Source organism: Pieris brassicae, chromosome 6 (assembly GCF_905147105.1).
Source record: "Pieris brassicae chromosome 6, ilPieBrab1.1, whole genome shotgun sequence".
In the NCBI taxonomy this organism is placed as follows: domain Eukaryota; kingdom Metazoa; phylum Arthropoda; class Insecta; order Lepidoptera; family Pieridae; genus Pieris; species Pieris brassicae.
The window spans coordinates 19,421,241-19,442,980 of record NC_059670.1 but is presented as its reverse complement, the minus strand read 5'-3'; the positions used below and the strand labels follow the sequence as shown (position 1 = coordinate 19,442,980).

Genomic DNA, 21,740 nt, shown 5'->3' with positions numbered 1-21,740 from the left:
GTCTAGACAATTAATATAAACGCGTCCTCATCCGCAAAGTTAGAAACGGGCCAATTTCAGTTTCACTGATTTTTTTTCGATGACTCAGATGTGGTTTAAAAGTTATTTGAAATTATGTAAAAGCGTCTTAAGCACTCTTTATTTATAAGGCGTTGTTTGACGATGTATATACCTAAGCACGTTGCATTTTTATTATTATTTTCAAATAAGAAGGGCCGGTAATACTGTCTAACAAAACCATGTAGAAAAGACTTGTGATAGTTCGAAAATTAAAAAGCTTATGCGAGCGGTGAGCGAGATGAGTAAACAAATGTTTTATTTAAATCTTTTGCGTGCTGCCATTCGTATATCTATATATTGACAATAAATCCTTCAACTAAAAATGTAGATTAAAAATCCTCAGTAACCTTTCATTTAAATCATAAACATTACGCAACTGAGCAAGGCTAATGCGAGTCTGTGGTTGCGCTTCGTTGAACTAAAATGTGTTGATGCCTTATTCGATGCAAAATGTTTTGTTACGTCATTTAGACATATAATACTGATATGTGATGTTATGATTTTTGGTATAGGGATAGCATCTCGTTGTAACTTACATGACGAGACCTCGGACCTAAGACGCTTGGATAGGCTGAGTTCCTGGTAATGTTTCATATTATATAGTGTATCATTTATTAAACAATATTTAAAATAGTGTAATTTCTATGGCTAACAATTTTAATTAGGTAGAAATAATGCGTTAAATCTATATTCGCGACATCTTATAAAGATACACAACGCGAAAAAAGAGCTTTTGAAGTTTCAAGTAAATAACATTTAAAGTTTATGATTAAACAATTGAATCAGTTGTACAAGTTAGACGAAAACTTTGTGTTCTTTAACGAATAATTTAAATGTATAAATAATTTCTTCTCAATACACGGTGATACTTTTACACCTATAAGAATATCTATTTATACAGTATCACGTGGTTATGTATGCTAGTAGAACAATGATCCGAAAAATAAAAAAAAATATTAGCCTAGTTTGGCCCCTAATGTATACATACACATATGTAAGTCACACTGTAATATATAACTAAAAGTAAAATTAATTTGAAAATTTCAGGTAGCGAAAAATGGAAAATTACACACGGTGGAAAATGGCGGCGTCGAAGGTCAGACGTGTGGAGGGCACTGTGGTGCGGAACGGTGCGCCCTCTGTCGGGGGGAAGTTGATACCGATAACAAGCAGAATATTGTAAGCATTTATATTCTAAGGTTTTTATTTATATACGCCGAAATAGTTATGAAACACAGTTTGGTGTCAGAACTGGAAATTTGGTTAAAGATTCAGGCTCGCATAACGCGCTCAGTTCGTCATTTCTTGTCAGCATTGCAAATAAATTAAACCACTCATCCAGTGGAATGCATTCGAACACTCACTTTCTGATCGTATTGATAATTATTTTTACAGAACTATTATGTAATGATTTTTTTAATAACCTTTGGTTTGACGTTGGTTAAGTTGAGTTTAGTTGAGATTTGATAAATTAATTTTAAAAATACGTTGTGCAAATTATATTTTAGAATACAATTTGCTCGTTGTAGTGGAATGAAGACGACAAAAGGTTTCTTAAGTTATTTGGTATAATAAAACTTTACTAAATCGCTTACAAACTTTGCATCATTGTTTTTTTTAAGATTTTTTTAAATTCTTTACTAACAGACACATTCAACTATTCATATTATTTTAAAATGTTATAATAAACGATTTTTTTGCCTTTTCCAAAATGCTGGTGCAAATTCCATAATAAATTCTTATTCGCCTTTCAGGAAGATGCGGACGAGACACAGTCCCAAACAGTAGAAGAGCATGTCCCTGGTCTGAATCTGGAATTTCTCAGACAAATAGTGTCTTTGGCGAAGATCATGGTACCGGGATTCCGGAGTCACGAAGTCGCTTTGCTCTCTGTTCATACGCTGTGCCTCTTCTCGCGAACGTTCTTATCTATATACGTCGCGTCTTTGGAAGGTTCTATAGGTAAGTTCTTTGTAATCTGTACCATAATATTGGTAATAAGAAACTGTTAGTGGTTGGTAACACAGAAGGCTAAAGATCACGTGGCCGTCATCAAAATTGTACAATAAGGGAGGAGTTGGACAGAAATAGTCCACTCCAGTTTGCTGACCACGACGCTTAGGCATGTGCTGCCGAGAGAGAGAGAATGAGAAAGAGACTTAAATAAATATTTAACTTTGATGTCAGACCCCTATATTGTTATAAAAAAACCTTTTGAAAACCTCGTATATTTTGTGATGTTGAAGGTATATACGTTTAAAACTTTATTTTCCAGTAAAACACATAGTCCAAAAAGACATGAAGGCGTTCGCGGCATTGCTCTTACAATGGTTCGGCATCGCCGTGCCAGCGACGTTTATCAACTCCATGATCAGATACTTGGAGGGAAGACTAGCTCTCGCCTTCAGAACGAGGCTGGTGAACCACGCCTATGAGCTCTACTTCAAAAACCAGACGTACTATAGAGTGGCCAACTTGGACGCAAGGATAGAAAATGCTGACCACAGGTATATTTTGAACAGTAAATAAATAGTAGGCTAAATTAGCCTCCAAAAATCTTGGTGTGCTCATCAAGGCGAGACGGTACTTCACTGCGGGCCACCGCTTGCAACTCTATAAAGCGCAAATTCGGCCCCACATGGAGTACTGTTCTCACCCCTGGGCGGGAGATCCCCAGTACCAGCTCCTTCCACTTGACCGTATTCAACGAAGAGCGATTCGAATCGTCGACGACCAATCACTTTCCGTGCGGCTTGATCCCTTGGCGTTGCGTAGAGATGTTGGGTCTCTCTGCATCTTCTACCGCATTTACCATGGGGAGTGTTCAGAAGAGTTGTTCGGTCTAATAACCGCAGCTGAGTTTCATTATCGGACGTCAAGGCAAAATACAAAATACCATCCGTACCACCTCGACGTCCGTTCCGACGTCGTTCCACAACTGAGCGTTTTCTAAGGCAGTTTCTGCCGCGCACCACCACTATGTGGAACCAGCTGCCCACTGAAGTATTTCCGAACCAATTCGACACAGGGTCCTTCAAGAAAAGAGCGTACCAATTCTTGAAAGTCCGGCAACGCACTTGCGAGCCTTCTGGCAATGTGAGTGTCCATGGGCGGCGGTATCGCTTTACATCAGGTGAGCCTCTTGCCCGTTTGCCTCGTATTACATTAAAAAAAACTTTTTTGTTCCTAACCTTAACGTGTAACTTTATATAAATTATAATCTGGCCTATACAATAATTATGGCTAATAGTAATATTATGTGATTTAATTTTCTACAATACTAGTGTGAATAGCTTAAACTAAGGTAATGTTTTGACACTATGTTCGTATGTCACATACCGCACTTTAACTTATATTCACTACACTAGGTTTATTAACTCAAAAGGTTTAGTTTTATATAAGCGTCTTGTTCCTGTTGTATTATGAAGTGGTATTGCCTCAGGATAAGTACTACGTACATAACTTAAAACCATTTATTATATATACATACTTCGAAGTTTTTCAGATCTTTTGGTTGTTCTTAACATTCTCGAAAGTTCCAAAGCCCCTGAACACTCCTTTGTATAATCATAATCGCAGCTAATTTATTTGACAATTGACAATTCCGGCTAAAGACCTTTTTTCTCTCTCCACAGATTAACAGAAGATGTGTCAGTGTTTGCCCAATCAGTAGCTCACCTATACAGCTCTCTAACTAAGCCGTGCTTTGATTTGCTCCTCATAGTTTTAACCCTCGCCAGCTATTCAAGCAAAATGAAGGGAAATATATTCTTAGGTAAGAAAAAATATATACATGAAGGAAAAAATATCTTTACTATTTTACCTTACCTTAGTAATTTAAGCTTACAGTATCATTAAGCTTTTAACTTCTAGCGTATTACATTTTTTTTTCTTTTTTTTTAATACACCTATTTCTTTCATTTCCAGGACCCGGTATAGCAACAGTGGTAATATGCTTGACTGGTCAACTTCTCCGAATCCTGAGTCCAAGGTTCGGTGCCCTCGCGGGTGAGGAGGCACGAATGAAGGCGAATCTGAGACATGTCCATTCGAGGCTGATAGCTCACGCGGAAGAGGTCGCGTTTTATGGGGGACATAATGTAAGTACCTCTTGGGCCATATAATTATAATATTAAAAGGATTTATTTGCAATCAGTACATTAATAAGGACCGCAAGCGTGCCGCAAACTTACAGCAAGACACACAATTAAATGTGAACTGAAATGAGATTCAAGTAATTCCGCTTCGACTTCCTCTTCAATTCTGCGACTCTTACGTAATTCATCTATTATTATTTATCTATTTCGTGTAGGCAACGTTGAGTACAAAGCGTGCCGTATGATGCAATAATTACAACAATACAATAATAACGTTATTGTTATGATACAAAAATATGTATAAATACTCAAACATTAACACGAGATAAAAGGTCCTTCTTCTAGTGATTTAAAAACACTTACGATAGAAAAGCTTAAGATAGAAAAACTACCAAAACTAAATTTTAATCCAAACTGGGCCCAACGAACATGGTGCTTTTAACATGAACACTGTCTTGGGCCCAACGAACATGGTTCTTTTAACATGAACACTGTCTTGGGCCCAACGAACATGGTGCTTTTAACATGAACACTGTCTTGGGCCCAACGAACATGGTGCTTTTAACATGAACACTGTCTTGGGCCCAAGGAACATGGTGCTTTTAACATGGAGACTGTCTTGGGCCCAACGAACATGGTGCTTTTAACATGAACACTGTCTTGGGCCCAACGAACATGGTGCTTTTAACATGAACACTGTCTTGGGCCCAAGGAACATGGTGCTTTTAACATGAACACTGTCTTGGGCCCAACGAACATGGTTCTTTTAACATGAACACTGTCTTGGGCCCAACGAACATGGTGCTTTTAACATGAACACTGTCTTGGGCCCAACGAACATGGTTCTTTTAACATGAACACTGTCTTGGGCCCAACGAACATGGTGCTTTTAACATGAACACTGTCTTGGGCCCAACGAACATGGTGCTTTTAACATGAACACTGTCTTGGGCCCAAGGAACATGGTGCTTTTAACATGAACACTGTCTTGGGCCCAACGAACATGGTGCTTTTAACATGAACACTGTCTTGGGCCCAACGAACATGGTTCTTTTAACATGAACACTGTCTTGGGCCCAACGAACATGGTGCTTTTAACATGAACACTGTCTTGGGCCCAACGAACATGGTGCTTTTAACATGAACACTGTCTTGGGCCCAAGGAACATGGTGCTTTTAACATGGAGACTGTCTTGGGCCCAACGAACATGGTGCTTTTAACATGAACACTGTCTTGGGCCCAACGAACATGGTGCTTTTAACATGAACACTGTCTTGGGCCCAAGGAACATGGTGCTTTTAACATGGAGACTGTCTTGGGCCCAACGAACATGGTTCTTTTAACATGAACACTGTCTTGGGCCCAACGAACATGGTGCTTTTAACATGAACACTGTCTTGGGCCCAACGAACATGGTGCTTTTAACATGAACACTGTCTTGGGCCCAAGGAACATGGTGCTTTTAACATGAACACTGTCTTGGGCCCAACGAACATGGTTCTTTTAACATGAACACTGTCTTGGGCCCAACGAACATGGTGCTTTTAACATGAACACTGTCTTGGGCCCAACGAACATGGTGCTTTTAACATGAACACTGTCTTGGGCCCAAGGAACATGGTGCTTTTAACATGGAGACTGTCTTGGGCCCAACGAACATGGTTCTTTTAACATGAACACTGTCTTGGGCCCAACGAACATGGTGCTTTTAACATGAACACTGTCTTGGGCCCAACGAACATGGTTCTTTTAACATGAACACTGTCTTGGGCCCAACGAACATGGTGCTTTTAACATGAACACTGTCTTGGGCCCAACGAACATGGTGCTTTTAACATGAACACTGTCTTGGGCCCAACGAACATGGTGCTTTTAACATGAACACTGTCTTGGGCCCAACGAACATGGTGCTTTTAACATGAACACTGTCTTGGGCCCAACGAACATGGTGCTTTTAACATGAACACTGTCTTGGGCCCAACGAACATGGTTCTTTTAACATGAACACTGTCTTGGGCCCAACGAACATGGTGCTTTTAACATGAACACTGTCTTGGGCCCAAGGAACATGGTGCTTTTAACATGAACACTGTCTTGGGCCCAACGAACATGGTTCTTTTAACATGAACACTGTCTTGGGCCCAACGAACATGGTGCTTTTAACATGAACACTGTCTTGGGCCCAACGAACATGGTGCTTTTAACATGAACACTGTCTTGGGCCCAAGGAACATGGTGCTTTTAACATGGAGACTGTCTTGGGCCCAACGAACATGGTTCTTTTAACATGAACACTGTCTTGGGCCCAACGAACATGGTGCTTTTAACATGAACACTGTCTTGGGCCCAACGAACATGGTTCTTTTAACATGAACACTGTCTTGGGCCCAACGAACATGGTGCTTTTAACATGAACACTGTCTTGGGCCCAACGAACATGGTGCTTTTAACATGAACACTGTCTTGGGCCCAACGAACATGGTGCTTTTAACATGAACACTGTCTTGGGCCCAACGAACATGGTGCTTTTAACATGAACACTGTCTTGGGCCCAACGAACATGGTGCTTTTAACATGAACACTGTCTTGGGCCCAACGAACATGGTTCTTTTAACATGAACACTGTCTTGGGCCCAACGAACATGGTGCTTTTAACATGAACACTGTCTTGGGCCCAACGAACATGGTGCTTTTAACATGAACACTGTCTTGGGCCCAACGAACATGGTGCTTTTAACATGAACACTGTCTTGGGCCCAACGAACATGGTGCTTTTAACATGAACACTGTCTTGGGCCCAACGAACATGGTGCTTTTAACATGAACACTGTCTTGGGCCCAACGAACATGGTTCTTTTAACATGAACACTGTCTTGGGCCCAACGAACATGGTGCTTTTAACATGAACACTGTCTTGGGCCCAACGAACATGGTGCTTTTAACATGAACACTGTCTTGGGCCCAACGAACATGGTGCTTTTAACATGAACACTGTCTTGGGCCCAACGAACATGGTGCTTTTAACATGAACACTGTCTTGGGCCCAACGAACATGGTGCTTTTAACATGAACACTGTCTTGGGCCCAACGAACATGGTGCTTTTAACATGAACACTGTCTTGGGCCCAACGAACATGGTGCTTTTAACATGAACACTGTCTTGGGCCCAAGGAACATGGTGCTTTTAACATGGAGACTGTCTTGGGCCCAACGAACATGGTGCTTTTAACATGAACACTGTCTAGGCGTGACAGCTATATTAAACATTTAAGAAAAATAAAACAACAAAAACAATTTGTTAAAAAAAATATTTTTTTCTGTATTTTGTTTCTCTTTTTATATATTTTTTTACCCAGAATCCGGTTTAACGGAGTCAGAAATAAAATATTCTAAGAATTTAAAATAATGAAAATCCTGCAAATATGATAATATGTTATATTATCTTTCAGGTTGAAATGGGCCAGCTCCAATCAGCCTACAAGGAGTTGGTCACTCAAATGACCTCGGTCTTCAATAAGAAACTGTGGTATGTCATGCTGGAGCAGTTCTGCATGAAGTACGTGTGGTCTGGTACCGGGATGGTCATGTTGGCACTTCCCATACTTACCGGGAAGAAGTTGGATGGTAAGTTTTAACGGACTATAGACTAGTTTATTGCTTGTGTGTGTTTTATTGTTAGATTTGCAAAATAATTTTAGGCTTTCACTATATTACATGTGGAATTTCACTGTTTGCTGTTTGTCCAAAATTTCTCAAAAACTAAAAGACATATAATGATTTAATATTACCAACTTCATGGGACATTGGACAGTCCATGTTTCATCAAAATCGGTGCGTTACTTTTTGAGTTATGGATATTTGAAGTTCCAATCCAACACGTTTTCTACGTACGATAATCGTACTTAGCGCTAAAACTCTCTGAATCCTACCTTTATAAAGACTTTATATGTAATGCATGAAGCATGTTCAAGTGTTATTTTATTATAGGTACAGCAGGTGAAGGTATAAGCGCAAGAACAGAATACATGACGACATCAAGAAATCTATTGAATTCAGCGGCCGACGCCATCGAGAGGCTCATGTCTAGTTATAAGGTTAATATACTAATATTAGTTATCAGGGGCGAATTTAATTTAAAAACAAGAGAATACACGCGAAATTTAATTTAAAAAAAAAACAATCAAAAGATTAGAACGTGTAGGTACTTTACACTTTTAAAATTTACCGAGGGTAGGAGGTAGTTTTTTGTGTTCGTCAGTAGCTTTAGCGTGCGACTTTCTTCCCTCAGGTCGTAGGTTCGATCCCCGGCTGTGCACCAATGGATTTTCTTTCTATGTGCGCATTTAACATTAGCTCGAACGGTGATGGAAAACATCGTGAGGAAACCGACTAGTCTTAGACCAAAAAAGTCGACGATGTGCGTCAAAAACTATTTTCTGCTGTAGTTTGATAAATTATGCTCCCTGTATATATTTTTATTAACAAATTTTCTTTACCAACAGGAAATAGTAACACTAGCGGGATACGCAACGCGAGTGTCCGACATGTTGGTGGTATTTGGTGAAGTCGCTCGCGGGAAATGCGTACGCGCAGTGCACGTAGCGTCTCCCTCTTCCACGGGCTTCCAGGTCACCTTCAGAGATAAACAGCCTGTTCCTATGGGTATGTAAACAGGTTTTGTCAAGTATTATATATACCCCAAGTATTGGGCCCGTTTGAATACTGTTCTGGATTTTTCTTTTTTGATTATGGTCTTCTGTTTTATTTGAACAGTGTGATGTACGTATGATAAATCAATGACGGTACATGTTTATTATATATGTCAGAGCAACCGCTGTATGTCAGCTGTCATTGTCATTATATGTCGCAGAGCTATACAAATGTAAATCCGTTATAATATTCTTTAAGATAGAAAGAAGAATTTACTTTTTTTATTTAGAAATAGGTGAGCTTTGTGTAATAAATGTTCCTGTTGATATGATATATTTACTTGAGCAACAGCTTTATACTTGAGTTTCGGATTTTTTAATATGTTTAAACTAAAATCACCCCCATGAAGGCCCCGTTGGAATATAATGCAATATATTTTTTCATAGGTGAAGTTACGTACACGGACGATCTGTCGATACGTGTGCGTAACGTACCGATCGTGACACCAGCGTGCGATGTGGTCGCTAGTGGCGTCACATTGGACCTCAATCCTGGCACTCATCTGTTGATTGTTGGACCTAATGGATGTGGAAAATCTAGGTAAAGAAATGTTATTTTAATTTACGATCTTTTAGTTGCTAGGTTATAGTTTCTTAAAGGGTTTTGTGAGTTCAAAGAATGAAAAGGTTCAGTTACTATTTAATTAGACTCGTTAGTTATAATTCTTTCAGTTCTAAATCGCCTTCAGAGTTTTCCAATCACGATCGGTTTCTGTAACTTCTTAATACCTATGAGCATTAATCAAGATTAATATACTATATATAATTATTGTTCCAGTTTATTCCGGATAATATCAGGCCTATGGCCGGTATTCGGTGGCGAGTTGAGCGTTCCTCGTCCATGCGCGTGCGCACACTGCGCGGACGAACCTAACGCCCCACCGTATTGTGTTGCGCGACCCGTCATGTTCTACATACCGCAGAGGTAGGGTCTAGCAATCTGCCCTACGTTTATGTTAAAAAATTATGCGTTGAAAATCGATTAATATTACTATGGTTTTAGAATGTGTCGTTTTTTTTATATAGCAAAAACGAAGATTTTCTTAAACTTATCCAAAAATCAAGTCTAACAACGTCGGTAATTTCAGTTTTTACTTAAGGGACCGTCATTCTTAAGCTATTACATAATTAGAAATCATTAAAAATTTATAATTTATATTAATTATAAATATATTAAATTGAAAATTCTGGAACATTATCCACAATGTAGTTATAGGGGGTCGAAATGGCTTGAACTGTTTCGAGAAAAGCATGGCTGTTGCCCCCAGATTCGTTTTTTTGTTGTTATTATATGAAATACGGGAATACTGTGGAAAATAAATATTTTTATTTTGTAAATAAGTGGGATAAACTCTAGTTGGGATAAATATTGATTTACCTTTAAAATATACTTGTTTTGCCATAAATGTCATATTGTCGAGAAAGGACTATGAACAGTTCCTCCAAACCCTCCCAGGGTTAACCTGTTTTAATACTGACTGGCCCGACGTCCCAGTGGCTTATATCGAGAAGTTGTATATGTCCTCAGGGTATGACGTCATCGCTGTGACTTGTAAAAAATTCTTCAACTTATCAGTATAGATTTATGACAATAATATTTAAACATTATTTTACAGGCCATACATGTCAATGGGGTCTTTATTAGACCAGATAACTTACCCGTCTCGCGTATCAGAAGACGACAGAGAGGCCGAAGCAAGAGCTATGCATATACTACGAGTCGTACGCTTAGACGCGTGCGCAGCGAGACACGGCGGTCTGAGGGCGGTTTGTGATTGGCGCGCCACGCTCTCCGGCGGGGAGAAACAGAGGATGGCTTGTGCTAGAATGTTCTATCATAGGTGAGTTTTTTTTTCAGGACAGAACGGAGATTTCAGGGCGTTATGTTAGTGTTTCACTACGATTTTGTATAAAAGTACTCTAATACATATAAATAAAATTAAAAAACGGTGGTGCTACAACCTATTTAGGTCTAGGTCTCAAATTTCAGTATCTGTTTCATGATCATCAATCTAATAGGCATGTTAAATGCGCCATAGACAAAGTCCGTTTGGGCACAACCGGATCACGCACGCTGGATCTACTAGGCCAATGACCAACGACAAAGCACCTATAGTACTGAAATAAAATAATAGTAAGAAAAACACTTTTTGAACGGATTAAAGCTATGTATTATTATTAAAAACTTATAATAATTTACATAATTCTATATTCTAAATTTTTCCGACGTTTCGCGTGCTTTTCAGCGTGCATGGTCACGGTGACTATAAGTTTTAATAATATCTTTAATCCGTTCAAAAAGTGTTTTTCTTAATGTGTAAAAGCTATTTTAACAAAAGACAATACTAAAATATTAGTACTATTATTTCGGAAAGTACTTACGAGACGTACATGTTTTATTTTTATTTTAGGCCCGTATACGCTTTACTCGATGAGTGTACGAGTGCCGTTTCCATGGAAACGGAAGTTGTCATGTACGAAGAGGCTATCAAGGAAGGCATCACCTTGCTTTCCATTACACACAGACCTAGCGTATGGTTAGTATACACGATGACAGCAATTTAGACTGAAATTTTTTACAGATTTTTGTATGTATTTAGTTTGTCCATCATTTAACATATCATGGATTTTATTATTGAAAATAGGAACTATGTCAGTGTCGAGAAACTGGCTGATACTTTTCTTGTGTTGAAATGGTCTAAAGGCTTTGGTAGTTGAAACGCTGTTTCTTATTCAATAGTTTTTATTAAATTATAATTATTTTATTTAGGCTTACATGACGCTAACTTTTACATACAAATCGGAATTAAAATTATTTACTTTACATTTCGAATGCTTTAATAATTTCATTGAAAAGAGATCTGATATTAAATTATTAAATTTCAGGAAATACCATACACACGTGTTAGAATTTGATGGTGCAGGGGGCTGGTCTTTTAGGCCTTTGGAAAAAGACGTCCCAGCTATTACGCCTTCGGTACCACCAACCGAACCTAAGCCAATTGAAGCCAAATCAACAGAGGATACGCCCAAAGTATGATAAACGACATCTCTTGAACGGATTATGAGAAAAAGTTTGTGTAATTAAAATTATGTGGTTCGTGTTTGGAAGTCAAACTTTAGCAGGATTTCTATAGTTTTGTCAAATATTCGTATATGTCAAAAGGAAATTGTTACATTGTTCTGTGCTCTGTGGTCGTATTTCGAACTAAACACAAGCTATGAATGTGTTAAAGAATACAAAGTGTATTGAAAATTGTCTGTATTTGTAGATTAATATTATCGTATTGAGGTATTTTACGAAACTATAAGAATAGTTGCTAAACTGGCGTTTTAAGGTAGATATATTTTAGCGCCATCTGTTAAGGAGTGTTTGAAACTTTGCTATTCGTTACCAAACCAAAAATGGACTATAAAGTGATGGTATTTACTTTATATTTTTATACTAAAGATAAAAATATTTTGCCTTTAAATTCCTTAAAGTGACTATTAGTTTAATTTAATAAATGTGATTATAATTATGTGATTTAGAATAGTTATTGTAAGTTGAAAAATATTTTGTATGCTAATTACGTTTATCACCGCACTGAAGCCAGACCAAGCTTATTTTATATAAAAAACTAAACTGATATTTCCACATTTTAATTATATTGTATTAAAGAAAACCAGTGTAAAAATGAAATAAATATATATATTTTTTATTGAGCTTGTCTACGATACAATTTTAAATATTTTGGACTTTTTGGTTGAGATTAATTAATTGTTAAGTGGTAATTTATATTTTATATTGATTTAGATTTTTATATCTTTACTTTTAAATATTTATTAAGCCTTATGAAATGTATTTTAACATTTATGTCAAAAAAGCGTCAAAATAAATGGGTTTTATAAATAAAATATTGCTTTTATTTTTCCCTATATATCATTGAGTACTTTATGTCAAAAACATCCAGCAAAAATACTGTACGGTTCCTGGGTCAACGGGATGCTTCAAATAATAGAGATTTATTGATTTACTCTATATTTACCACTCGCGTGTTACAATAGAATATGAGCGAAATAATGACGTGCTAATTGCTATGTACCGAATGAATACAATTTAACAGTCAAAGAGAGTGCCTACGTCTGGCTATGCTCTCGGGGTGTAACTCCCATGATTTAGTTCGCTATGAACGAATGTAGAAGAGAGTGCCTACGTCTGGCTATGCTCTCGGGGTGTAACTCCCATGATTTAGTTCGCTATGAATAATTAATGCCCTAAGGCCAGTATATAAAAAATAGTGATGAGTTGATGTAATAGATTAGTACTTAGTACTGCTATGATCTCGTACCACTTATGAATATAAGATTTAATAAAGAAAGATATCAGTCTGGTATAATACAACTACATTTTTTTATAGAAAAGTCGCTTTCTTGGTTCTAGCTTTATATTCATAGAAAGAAAAAGAGTAGGATAGCTGTAATACGAACGCAAGTTTTGAGCATAAACATATATAACAAATTGTTTGAACTGGAAATCAATCCCAAGGATTAGGATCATTCAAATAATCATCAAATTTATAAAAACTTCATTAATTAATTTACAATTAACGACAGCTTTGATATTTAGCGATAATTCTTTAATTTTATTTGGTGTTTGTTGTAAAAACGCATACAATTTCCATATAAGGAGTGGTCTATCTGGAGCCTGGTTGGTACGCCATAAGTTTACGGTGAAAGTCACCATTTGTTTTAAAATCTTTTATATTTTTGAAGTGAAACTTCTTTAGGCGAATGTGAGTAATTTCTTTACGGATGAAACGCAATAATAATAATATTAGCGTCACGAAGATGTGCAGCGTTTTTGTCGAACTTTAACTTTAGATCTTTATATGACAATTCTGTCGCATAACTTCTTGTGCAGCAAACGCAGAATTTTTTCTTAATTATATTATCATTAGCAAGTATAGAGTGTGAATATAAATATACAAATACATGGAGTGATAAAATATGGGTACATGATCATCTTTTGGGAGTTTTACTTTAGTATTAATTTACAAAGAAGTTCAACTTCTGACATGTGTACTTTGTACAGTCCTCTTTCCTTTAAGCCCTAAATCGTATCGGGTCAGAAATACTTCTATGTGAAAAGAAACTCAAAAAGTATTGTGAAGCGCTAGGCGTGGTGGGAAAACAAATATTAGATATCAAGCCAAAATTTTAAGTTTACTAAATAGTCCAACTTTTAAATCTAAGTAGTTTAATTTTCGTATCATGTGACGTACGCGTGTCTGCTTTGCTGTTGGAACGGTTGTAGATATCACTAAATAATTCTAATATCATGGTAATTTTTTTGGAACAAATAAACAAATTAATTTAAAAGAAGTATTGATTTTAAAAAGAAAGCCTGAAGAGGTTGGAAAATCTAATTAAAATTTAAGAAGAAGCATTTACTATAGAATAGACATCTTTTTTAATACCTCCTCGCAAGTACCGCTGTCAATCTGTCGTGTAAAAAGACAAGCGTATAGTCAAAACGCGACAAATCAACTTTGTACGAAATTTGCAAACGAAATAACAGAAAACTTCCTGTTTTGTAAGGTGAAATATTTTTTAGCACAGTGCCATCTAGTTATTCACCTTTACACTACAGTCATATATTTGTAATGAGTTTCAAGCATAGAACATTCTTAAATTAAATATTACCAAATATAATATTAGCGTTCGTCACTTTTTAGATATTTTATAAGTCCAATTTACCTATTTATTATTTGCCATTTGTCAATTGAAAAACAAACAACGCAACAGAGCAGCCAACTTGAATGTTACTAGCTTAAGGAACGTTTTGCTATACTTCGGTAAATTTAAACTTTTAGCGCATACCTTATACACATCGTTCTGATATTAATAATTAAATACAACTACAATACAACTCAGAATATAGTAATACTATAATTATGTTAAACATTTAGCAGCCATATTCAGTGAAGCAGTCTTCTTTTAGTTATTTGTCACTCCTGTGGCGTGAATCTTATTAATAAACTGTAACTTAATTAATTTAAACTACGAACCACTGTTGAATACTAATATTTTTTTCTGATTTGATCTGAACTGTAATAATTAAAACAGCATTTGTCTTTAATAGAGGTCTTCTATCAAAAATATTAACTACAGATTTGAAATTAATTAAAAGCTAAATTAAGTGGAATTTGGAGAAAATAAGATGAAACTAGTTAAACACGACAATAATTGTAAAATAAAATAGAAGTTTTCAACGGCGGAAGATTTATTAGAAGTTACTTTAACTATAAAATCTATTCAGGTTTATGTATACTCTATATAGGTTAAATAACAAGGAAATACCATTTCACATTGATCATATAATGTAAAAAGACTTGAATTTGATATCAACCAAAATATTTGTAATACAATAATGCGATACTATTTAATGTCGATAGAGAAATAACAGTTAATTTATTCTGAATGTTATACTAAGTTATTTTATTCATAAATTGGATACATGATACAAAGATAAAACAACTTAAAAAAATGGCCCCTGTGGCAGTGTTTTTAATGCTGGCAGAATTTCCTCGCTGTATTGATACTCAGTCGTTGAATGAGGAAAGCAACCAGGTGCCAACTTTAATATTTACTTTCTCAAGCACCTGTGCACTTTTACTCCACGGCGTTAGAGCCACTACTCCAAAGTGAATAAAATCAAATTGGAGGTAATACTCTTTTATTTTAGATGCTGCCGCACCAAACAAAACCACAGGGACACTTATGGGCACTCCTAAGCGAAGTCTGATGGCAATTCAAAGTGATTTAGAGTCCAAAAAGGTACCAGTGTTTAGTGAAAGATAGGAATTAGAATAAGAATTATTAAGCTAATAACCGGTTTCCCTAGAACCCACTGCCACTAGTCTTGCCTGGTCTGAACTGAGGATAAATCAGATTATATATACTATATCACAGCTCCTTTGGCAATAAAAAAGCAATGTGAAAAAAAATGATGTAACTTTGAGGCATAATTTATTTATTTATTAGATGTCTTCTAATGTTCTTAGGGTAAATAAAACATCTAAATGGCAACACTACATATGAATGTCACCGTAAATCTCTACTATCTGCATCTGTGCCGCTAGGTATCCGCCATTGAAATTTTATAAATTAGAAGCCGACTTTGGTTAGTCTATGGTTGGTGTTTGGATTGGATAGTGGTTAATTTTCGTCTTGTATGAATATTGTGTCGAGGGAGGTTTTGAACGTGAATAATACGTGATTTCTTTGTGAATGTAATTATTGATATTATAAATGGTGCAGTGATTAAAAGTGTCTCTTAATTTGCATTTAATTAATATTTATGTGAATAGTGGACTAAGTATAAGTAAATTCACTACTTTGCCGGCTTGTTATGGTGAGTGACACAATCGATATTTTGCCCCCTTTTTGCATGAGCCCTTCGTATACAAATATTAAATCATTAACATTAGAAGGCCGAATAGATGCCTTGTGTTATTCTGTTATCGTTAGTTATATTTCGTTTTTATGAACAAGTTCTGAAATGTTTCTTTTAAGAATAGCCTGTATTATTATTTTGTAACTTTATATTATGAAAACTTAATTTAAATTTAAACTTAATAATTAAAATATAGAATAACATTTCTATAAATGGCTGATACGTGAACCAAGTAGGTTGGATTTTTTAAGAATTACCTTAATTTATTAGGGATTTAATTAGAAATGTAACAGCAAGTCAAAAAATTGTGTTAAGTAACTTAATTTTGTAATGGCATGCAACTTTCATTGTTTTGAATATAATACAGTAATGGGTAAAAAAAATTGTTAATAAAACTTTAATTATTAATAATTAGTCATCATCAAAATCAAATCCAATTGATTAGATTAAAAAAAATAATGTTAATGCAAATAAGGATATGCATTGGATATTATATATTGTTGTTGCTAAAAAAATTCATATATATTGTTGTTAAATTTCATTTTTTTTATCACACATGGCAGATATAAATATAAGATAAAATACATCTGTTATAAGACTGACTTTATTAAATCTTTCATTCATAAGTGGTATGAGATCATAGTAGTAATAAGTTGACCTTTTAAATTTCCATGCATCCATTACCTAAACTCATCACTATTTTTAGTATTATACTGGTCTTTTGACATTAATTTGCATAGTTTATATTAAATGTTTTTTTTTAGTTTATAGATGGATTGGTATAGAGCCTAAACATTTGAGATATGTTGAAATATCAGGCAACATGATCTCCTAGTGTTGAATAGTATACCTGTTATTGTATCTTGATTATCTCTCAAATATATACTCTTAAATTATGGCACTATAAAGTTTGTTAAAGAAAAATGTAATCCAATAAGAAATATTGAAAACATAGATTGACAAAGTTTATCTTGTACCAAAGCTTTTTTAAACTTGCTTACTAATTGAATAATGGGCTTACAATATGCTGTACAATTTATTATGATATACTGAGGGAAAAAAAAATTAATTAAACAATATCCGTAAAAGTATTGTTAATGTTTTAAAGCTGTGTAATTATTTCATACATTGATTAGTATTATAGTATTCCTTCACTTTTGAACTCTTGATATTTTAAATCTGCAATGCAGATAAAATAATGCTAAATTGAACTTGAGTATCACTCAACGGCAAAAGTACTGCATTCTTTGCCATAGTGGACTATAAAATGCCGACTTGTCACCCACGTCGTGTCGTTAACTCGGCATTATAGCTATAAATTTTCTATAAATGTAAATCCAATATATTACTATTTAAGATTCAAATTAATATGTAAATTTATAAGTGTGAATTTTGTTGTCTATGTACATCTATTATAGTTTAAAATAAAATTTCACTGGAAACCGATACCAATCTAACATTTTCACCTAATTATAACTTTTACCGCGTACAACTCTCTTTTTACCTTCCATATTTGTCAAGATCAATGCCCTAACAGGGTTTTTAAGGCGCGGCACACATGCGTTGAAAACCGCGCTATCGCCCTAAACAATTGTGGCATCTGGACGTGACGTCATTTCGTACATTTACGTATTTGGTACCTTTGAACTGAAGTTACGCTGATGTAGTTTTTGCTGACTGTATGGAACTACTGTTTGCGGCCCACTAGCATAAAATGTGCGATGTCGAATAGCTATACGTATTTTACAATCCTCGCTTGTGATCCTCGTATACTTTAAACAAATCGAAGTCGAACATAAAGCTAAAGGCATGGAAGTTCTTTTACAAACTACATTGGAGTATTGCCACCGATTTCCGAACCAAATCGACTTAGGGGCCTTTATTAAAGAACGTATCAATTCTTAAATGTGGGCGGCGGTATCACTTACCATCAGATGAGCTGCCTTTTACTTAAAAAAATATAAACCATAGATAAAAAAATTCACTTAAGACATATACCTAAGTGCCGTCTCCTCTTTTTCTCTTATGAATATACTTGAAAGTCCAGTTTATCAATTTGACGTGTATTTTTAAAAAAAATATTTCCGCTGTTATGAAAATGATACACCAGTCGCGTGTGAATGTTAACGACACATAAAACCATGTGTTTGTGATTGGACATGCGTTTGTAATGTATGACGCTACTTCATGATTTGCGTCGGGTTTTGGACCTAATGATATTGGCCAATCAGAATGAGACGAAACGTTCCAGTGGCCTTTTTGAAAGAAAAATATGAAATAATTAGTTTTTGGGAATAAAGTTGTTGAAGTTTAAGTATAGTAAGTTTAAGTAACAATAAAATGTTCGAAGTATATTTGGATTAAAACATGTCCCTAAAAGTCTACGTATTAAAAAACCAATAAAATGTTCGAAGTATATTTGGATTAAAACATGTCCCTAAAAGTCTACGTATTAAAAAAACAATAAAATGTTCGAAGTATATTTGGATTAAAACATGTCCCTAAAAGTCTACGTATTAAAAAAACCAATAAAATGTTCGAAGTATATTTGGATTAAAACATGTCCCTAAAAGTCTACGTATTAAAAAAAACAATAAAATGTTCGAAGTATATTTGGATTAAAACATGTCCCTAAAAGTCTACGTATTAAAAAAACCAATAAAATGTTCGAAGTATATTTGGATTAAAACATGTCCCTAAAAGTCTACGTATTAAAAAAACAATAAAATGTTCGAAGTATATTTGGATTAAAACATGTCCCTAAAAGTCTACGTATTAAAAAAACCAATAAAATGTTCGAAGTATATTTGGATTAAAACATTTCCCTAAAAGTCTACGTATTAAAAAAACAATAAAATGTTCGAAGTATATTTGGATTAAAACATTTCCCTAAAAGTCTACGTATTAAAAAAACAATAAAATGTTCGAAGTATATTTGGATTAAAACATGTCCCTAAAAGTCTACGTATTAAAAAAAAACAATAAAATATTCGAAGTATATTTGGATTAAAACATGTCCCTAAAAGTCTACGTATTAAAAAAAACAATAAAATGTTCGAAGTATATTTGGATTAAAACATTTCCCTAAAAGTCTACGTATTAAAAAAACAATAAAATGTTCGAAGTATATTTGGATTAAAACATGTCCCTAAAAGTCTACGTATTAAAAAAACAATAAAATGTTCGAAGTATATTTGGATGTCCCTAAAACGTATAAAAAGTAAAAGTCAGTGAAAGCATTGTTTTTTCTCAATTAAGTTGTTTACATTTCAACACGAGCAACAAATCCTCTCATACTTTCTTGCATTTAATTAAAATATATAAGGAGTAAAATCTATGTTATTCGTGTTTTATTTTCAGATCGTTTAATACATTTACATCTGAACCATTCAGTTAGGTAATCGGTTAAATATGTTAAAAATAATCAATGTAGGTTTCAGCTGCTTTATTCTGCGTTAAAAGTTCCCCCAGCTAAATTTTTGTGTCACTTATTCTCTGATCGATCTTCCACCGTACGGAGGGGTTTCTTCCTTATTATTCAAGAGCTCTTCAACAGTCGTCTTCAGCGAGTGTCTCGCATTTATCTAGAGCCACGGTAGTGCCGCGTCAAGTCGAGCAAAAAAAAAATTTTCTTGAAACACTTCTGGACATTTACAATAACTGAGTATATCTAAAAGCCTGAATTTTCAAGTCAATCTATTTATTTAAAACGTAAAAGATTTGTAATATTAATATGGTCACTGTAAGATTTGCTTTGATATCTTGACTGTTGCTTAACAAAGACAGAATATCCCTTAAGTATTAACTAACTAGATTATACACGGATCTCACAATATTTTACGGAGAATACAAGAACTGAGTTGCGAGACAGGTTATGATTTTGATGGTATATCCTCTTAATACCAGGTGTTATAATATTGTGTCCGAACGTTGGTAAAGTAAGGTCATATTGAGTAGACTCATCAAATCCTGATAGTATTAATGTATGGATGTGACAAAATGTTAATTTGCATTAAATATCCAAAAAGGTCTGAAAGAGGTTAAACGCAATTATCAGTTTGAGTGCAGTCTAGACATCATAAATATTCTAACATTGTTATTTATGGATATCTTCCCCTTTATTCCTGTAAACATTTAAGAAATTATCTTTATAGGCATCACAGTAATATGCCCTTGCTTAAAGGTATAAATATATATACATATGTCATATATGTCTACTGAAAAAAGACCCAAACATATTTTGTGTTAAACTTCAAATGCGAAAGGATTACCTTTTTAATATTACATGAATCATATATTTTTTTGGGCGTTTGTGAGTTCCTAACCTCAACCTTATATGGCTTTAATAACCTTATCTATTCATATTTTAATTACCGAAACCCACATAAAGACCCACGCAACTGCGTAAATGTTGTAATAACCTATTTCACGCTGGGTTACGTGGTGTTTTTCAAGTAACGAATATCCGTACGTTAAACGCATATATTGACACTTGGTGATGCTCGCGTCTTTGCCTGTAATAAATATAAGTAGATAAAAGAATTATCTAAAGGTAAGTGAGTTCACTCTTCGCGCGAAACAAAAAATTAAACTCAGATTATAATAATATCACAATAACACAAAACAGGAGAAATTAAATCAAAGAAGATAAAGGATGCAAATGGGCAGTCTTACTGCTAAATGCAGGCGTAACTCAGAAGTTAAACATAAAATAATGAATGAAAATTAACCTTAAAACAAACACAGAACTGAAACATAACTAATTACATTCGAAAAGTATGAAAATCTTAAATGTTTTTACACTATTTATTGTTACATTATATAGTTAAGAACATTTTTCATAATACTAAAAATCTTAGAACAATTTCGAGTAAGCAATCTCCACGAGTCTAGGAATATATTTAAGATTTGACTTAAAACATATTCTATAAACTATTCTAAAAGCATTTCTGTAACAAATGAAGTGAGAAGCGTAAAAACACTCGCTGTTTGCATAGTGATCGATCATTTTTAAATGAAAACCATTCACCGCGTACCAATATTAGCTTGTCGACGTATTGACCGCTAATATCGTTTTTATTTCGCATGTTTTAACGATTTTTATATTATGCACATTCTAGGTGAACTCAAGCACAATTTGTTGATCAATTATAGGAGAAATGATATTTCATGTAATTGATATGATATGTATATGGAAGTAGGCCATCAAAAAAATTACGAAACATTAATGATATTAGTTTAACAACGTATTTTGTAACCATATAGGTGTAAAATTAAATTGTAACGCCTTTATTTCAATTGAAATGCAACTAATAAATACAGAATGATGTTAAATTAAAAACAAAAAGCAACGATAAAGAAAGTAGCTGTAGAAACTTCATTCTTTCATTCGATTTGTTCTTAAACGGAATTTTAGCGAATAGCTCTAGCTCCGT

General features: G+C 34.7%; 2 protein-coding genes across 6 annotated transcripts in view; both read left to right on the top strand.

The window, feature by feature from the left end:
• The window catches only part of LOC123711107 (ATP-binding cassette sub-family D member), a 51,574-nt gene extending 39,018 nt beyond the window's left edge, over nucleotides 1–12,556 (top strand). For all 3 annotated transcript variants that reach the window (XM_045663522.1, XM_045663521.1, XM_045663523.1), the window contains exons 3-15: nucleotides 1,108–1,239; nucleotides 1,815–2,022; nucleotides 2,336–2,567; nucleotides 3,696–3,835; nucleotides 3,988–4,160; nucleotides 7,608–7,782; nucleotides 8,146–8,252; nucleotides 8,661–8,820; nucleotides 9,255–9,408; nucleotides 9,646–9,792; nucleotides 10,484–10,708; nucleotides 11,279–11,404; nucleotides 11,754–12,556. In XM_045663522.1, coding sequence (XP_045519478.1) covers nucleotides 1,108–1,239; nucleotides 1,815–2,022; nucleotides 2,336–2,567; nucleotides 3,696–3,835; nucleotides 3,988–4,160; nucleotides 7,608–7,782; nucleotides 8,146–8,252; nucleotides 8,661–8,820; nucleotides 9,255–9,408; nucleotides 9,646–9,792; nucleotides 10,484–10,708; nucleotides 11,279–11,404; nucleotides 11,754–11,907 — 2,133 coding nt within the window. In that variant the 3' untranslated portion in view covers nucleotides 11,908–12,556. The remainder of the gene's footprint in view (nucleotides 1–1,107; nucleotides 1,240–1,814; nucleotides 2,023–2,335; nucleotides 2,568–3,695; nucleotides 3,836–3,987; nucleotides 4,161–7,607; nucleotides 7,783–8,145; nucleotides 8,253–8,660; nucleotides 8,821–9,254; nucleotides 9,409–9,645; nucleotides 9,793–10,483; nucleotides 10,709–11,278; nucleotides 11,405–11,753) is intronic.
• A 3,477-nt stretch (nucleotides 12,557–16,033) lies between these two features.
• The window catches only part of LOC123710702 (IQ motif and SEC7 domain-containing protein 2), a 144,078-nt gene continuing 138,371 nt past the window's right edge, over nucleotides 16,034–21,740 (top strand). For all 3 annotated transcript variants that reach the window (XM_045662801.1, XM_045662797.1, XM_045662798.1), the window contains exon 1: nucleotides 16,034–16,263. The gene's annotated coding sequence lies outside the window, so the exon portion shown is untranslated. The remainder of the gene's footprint in view (nucleotides 16,264–21,740) is intronic.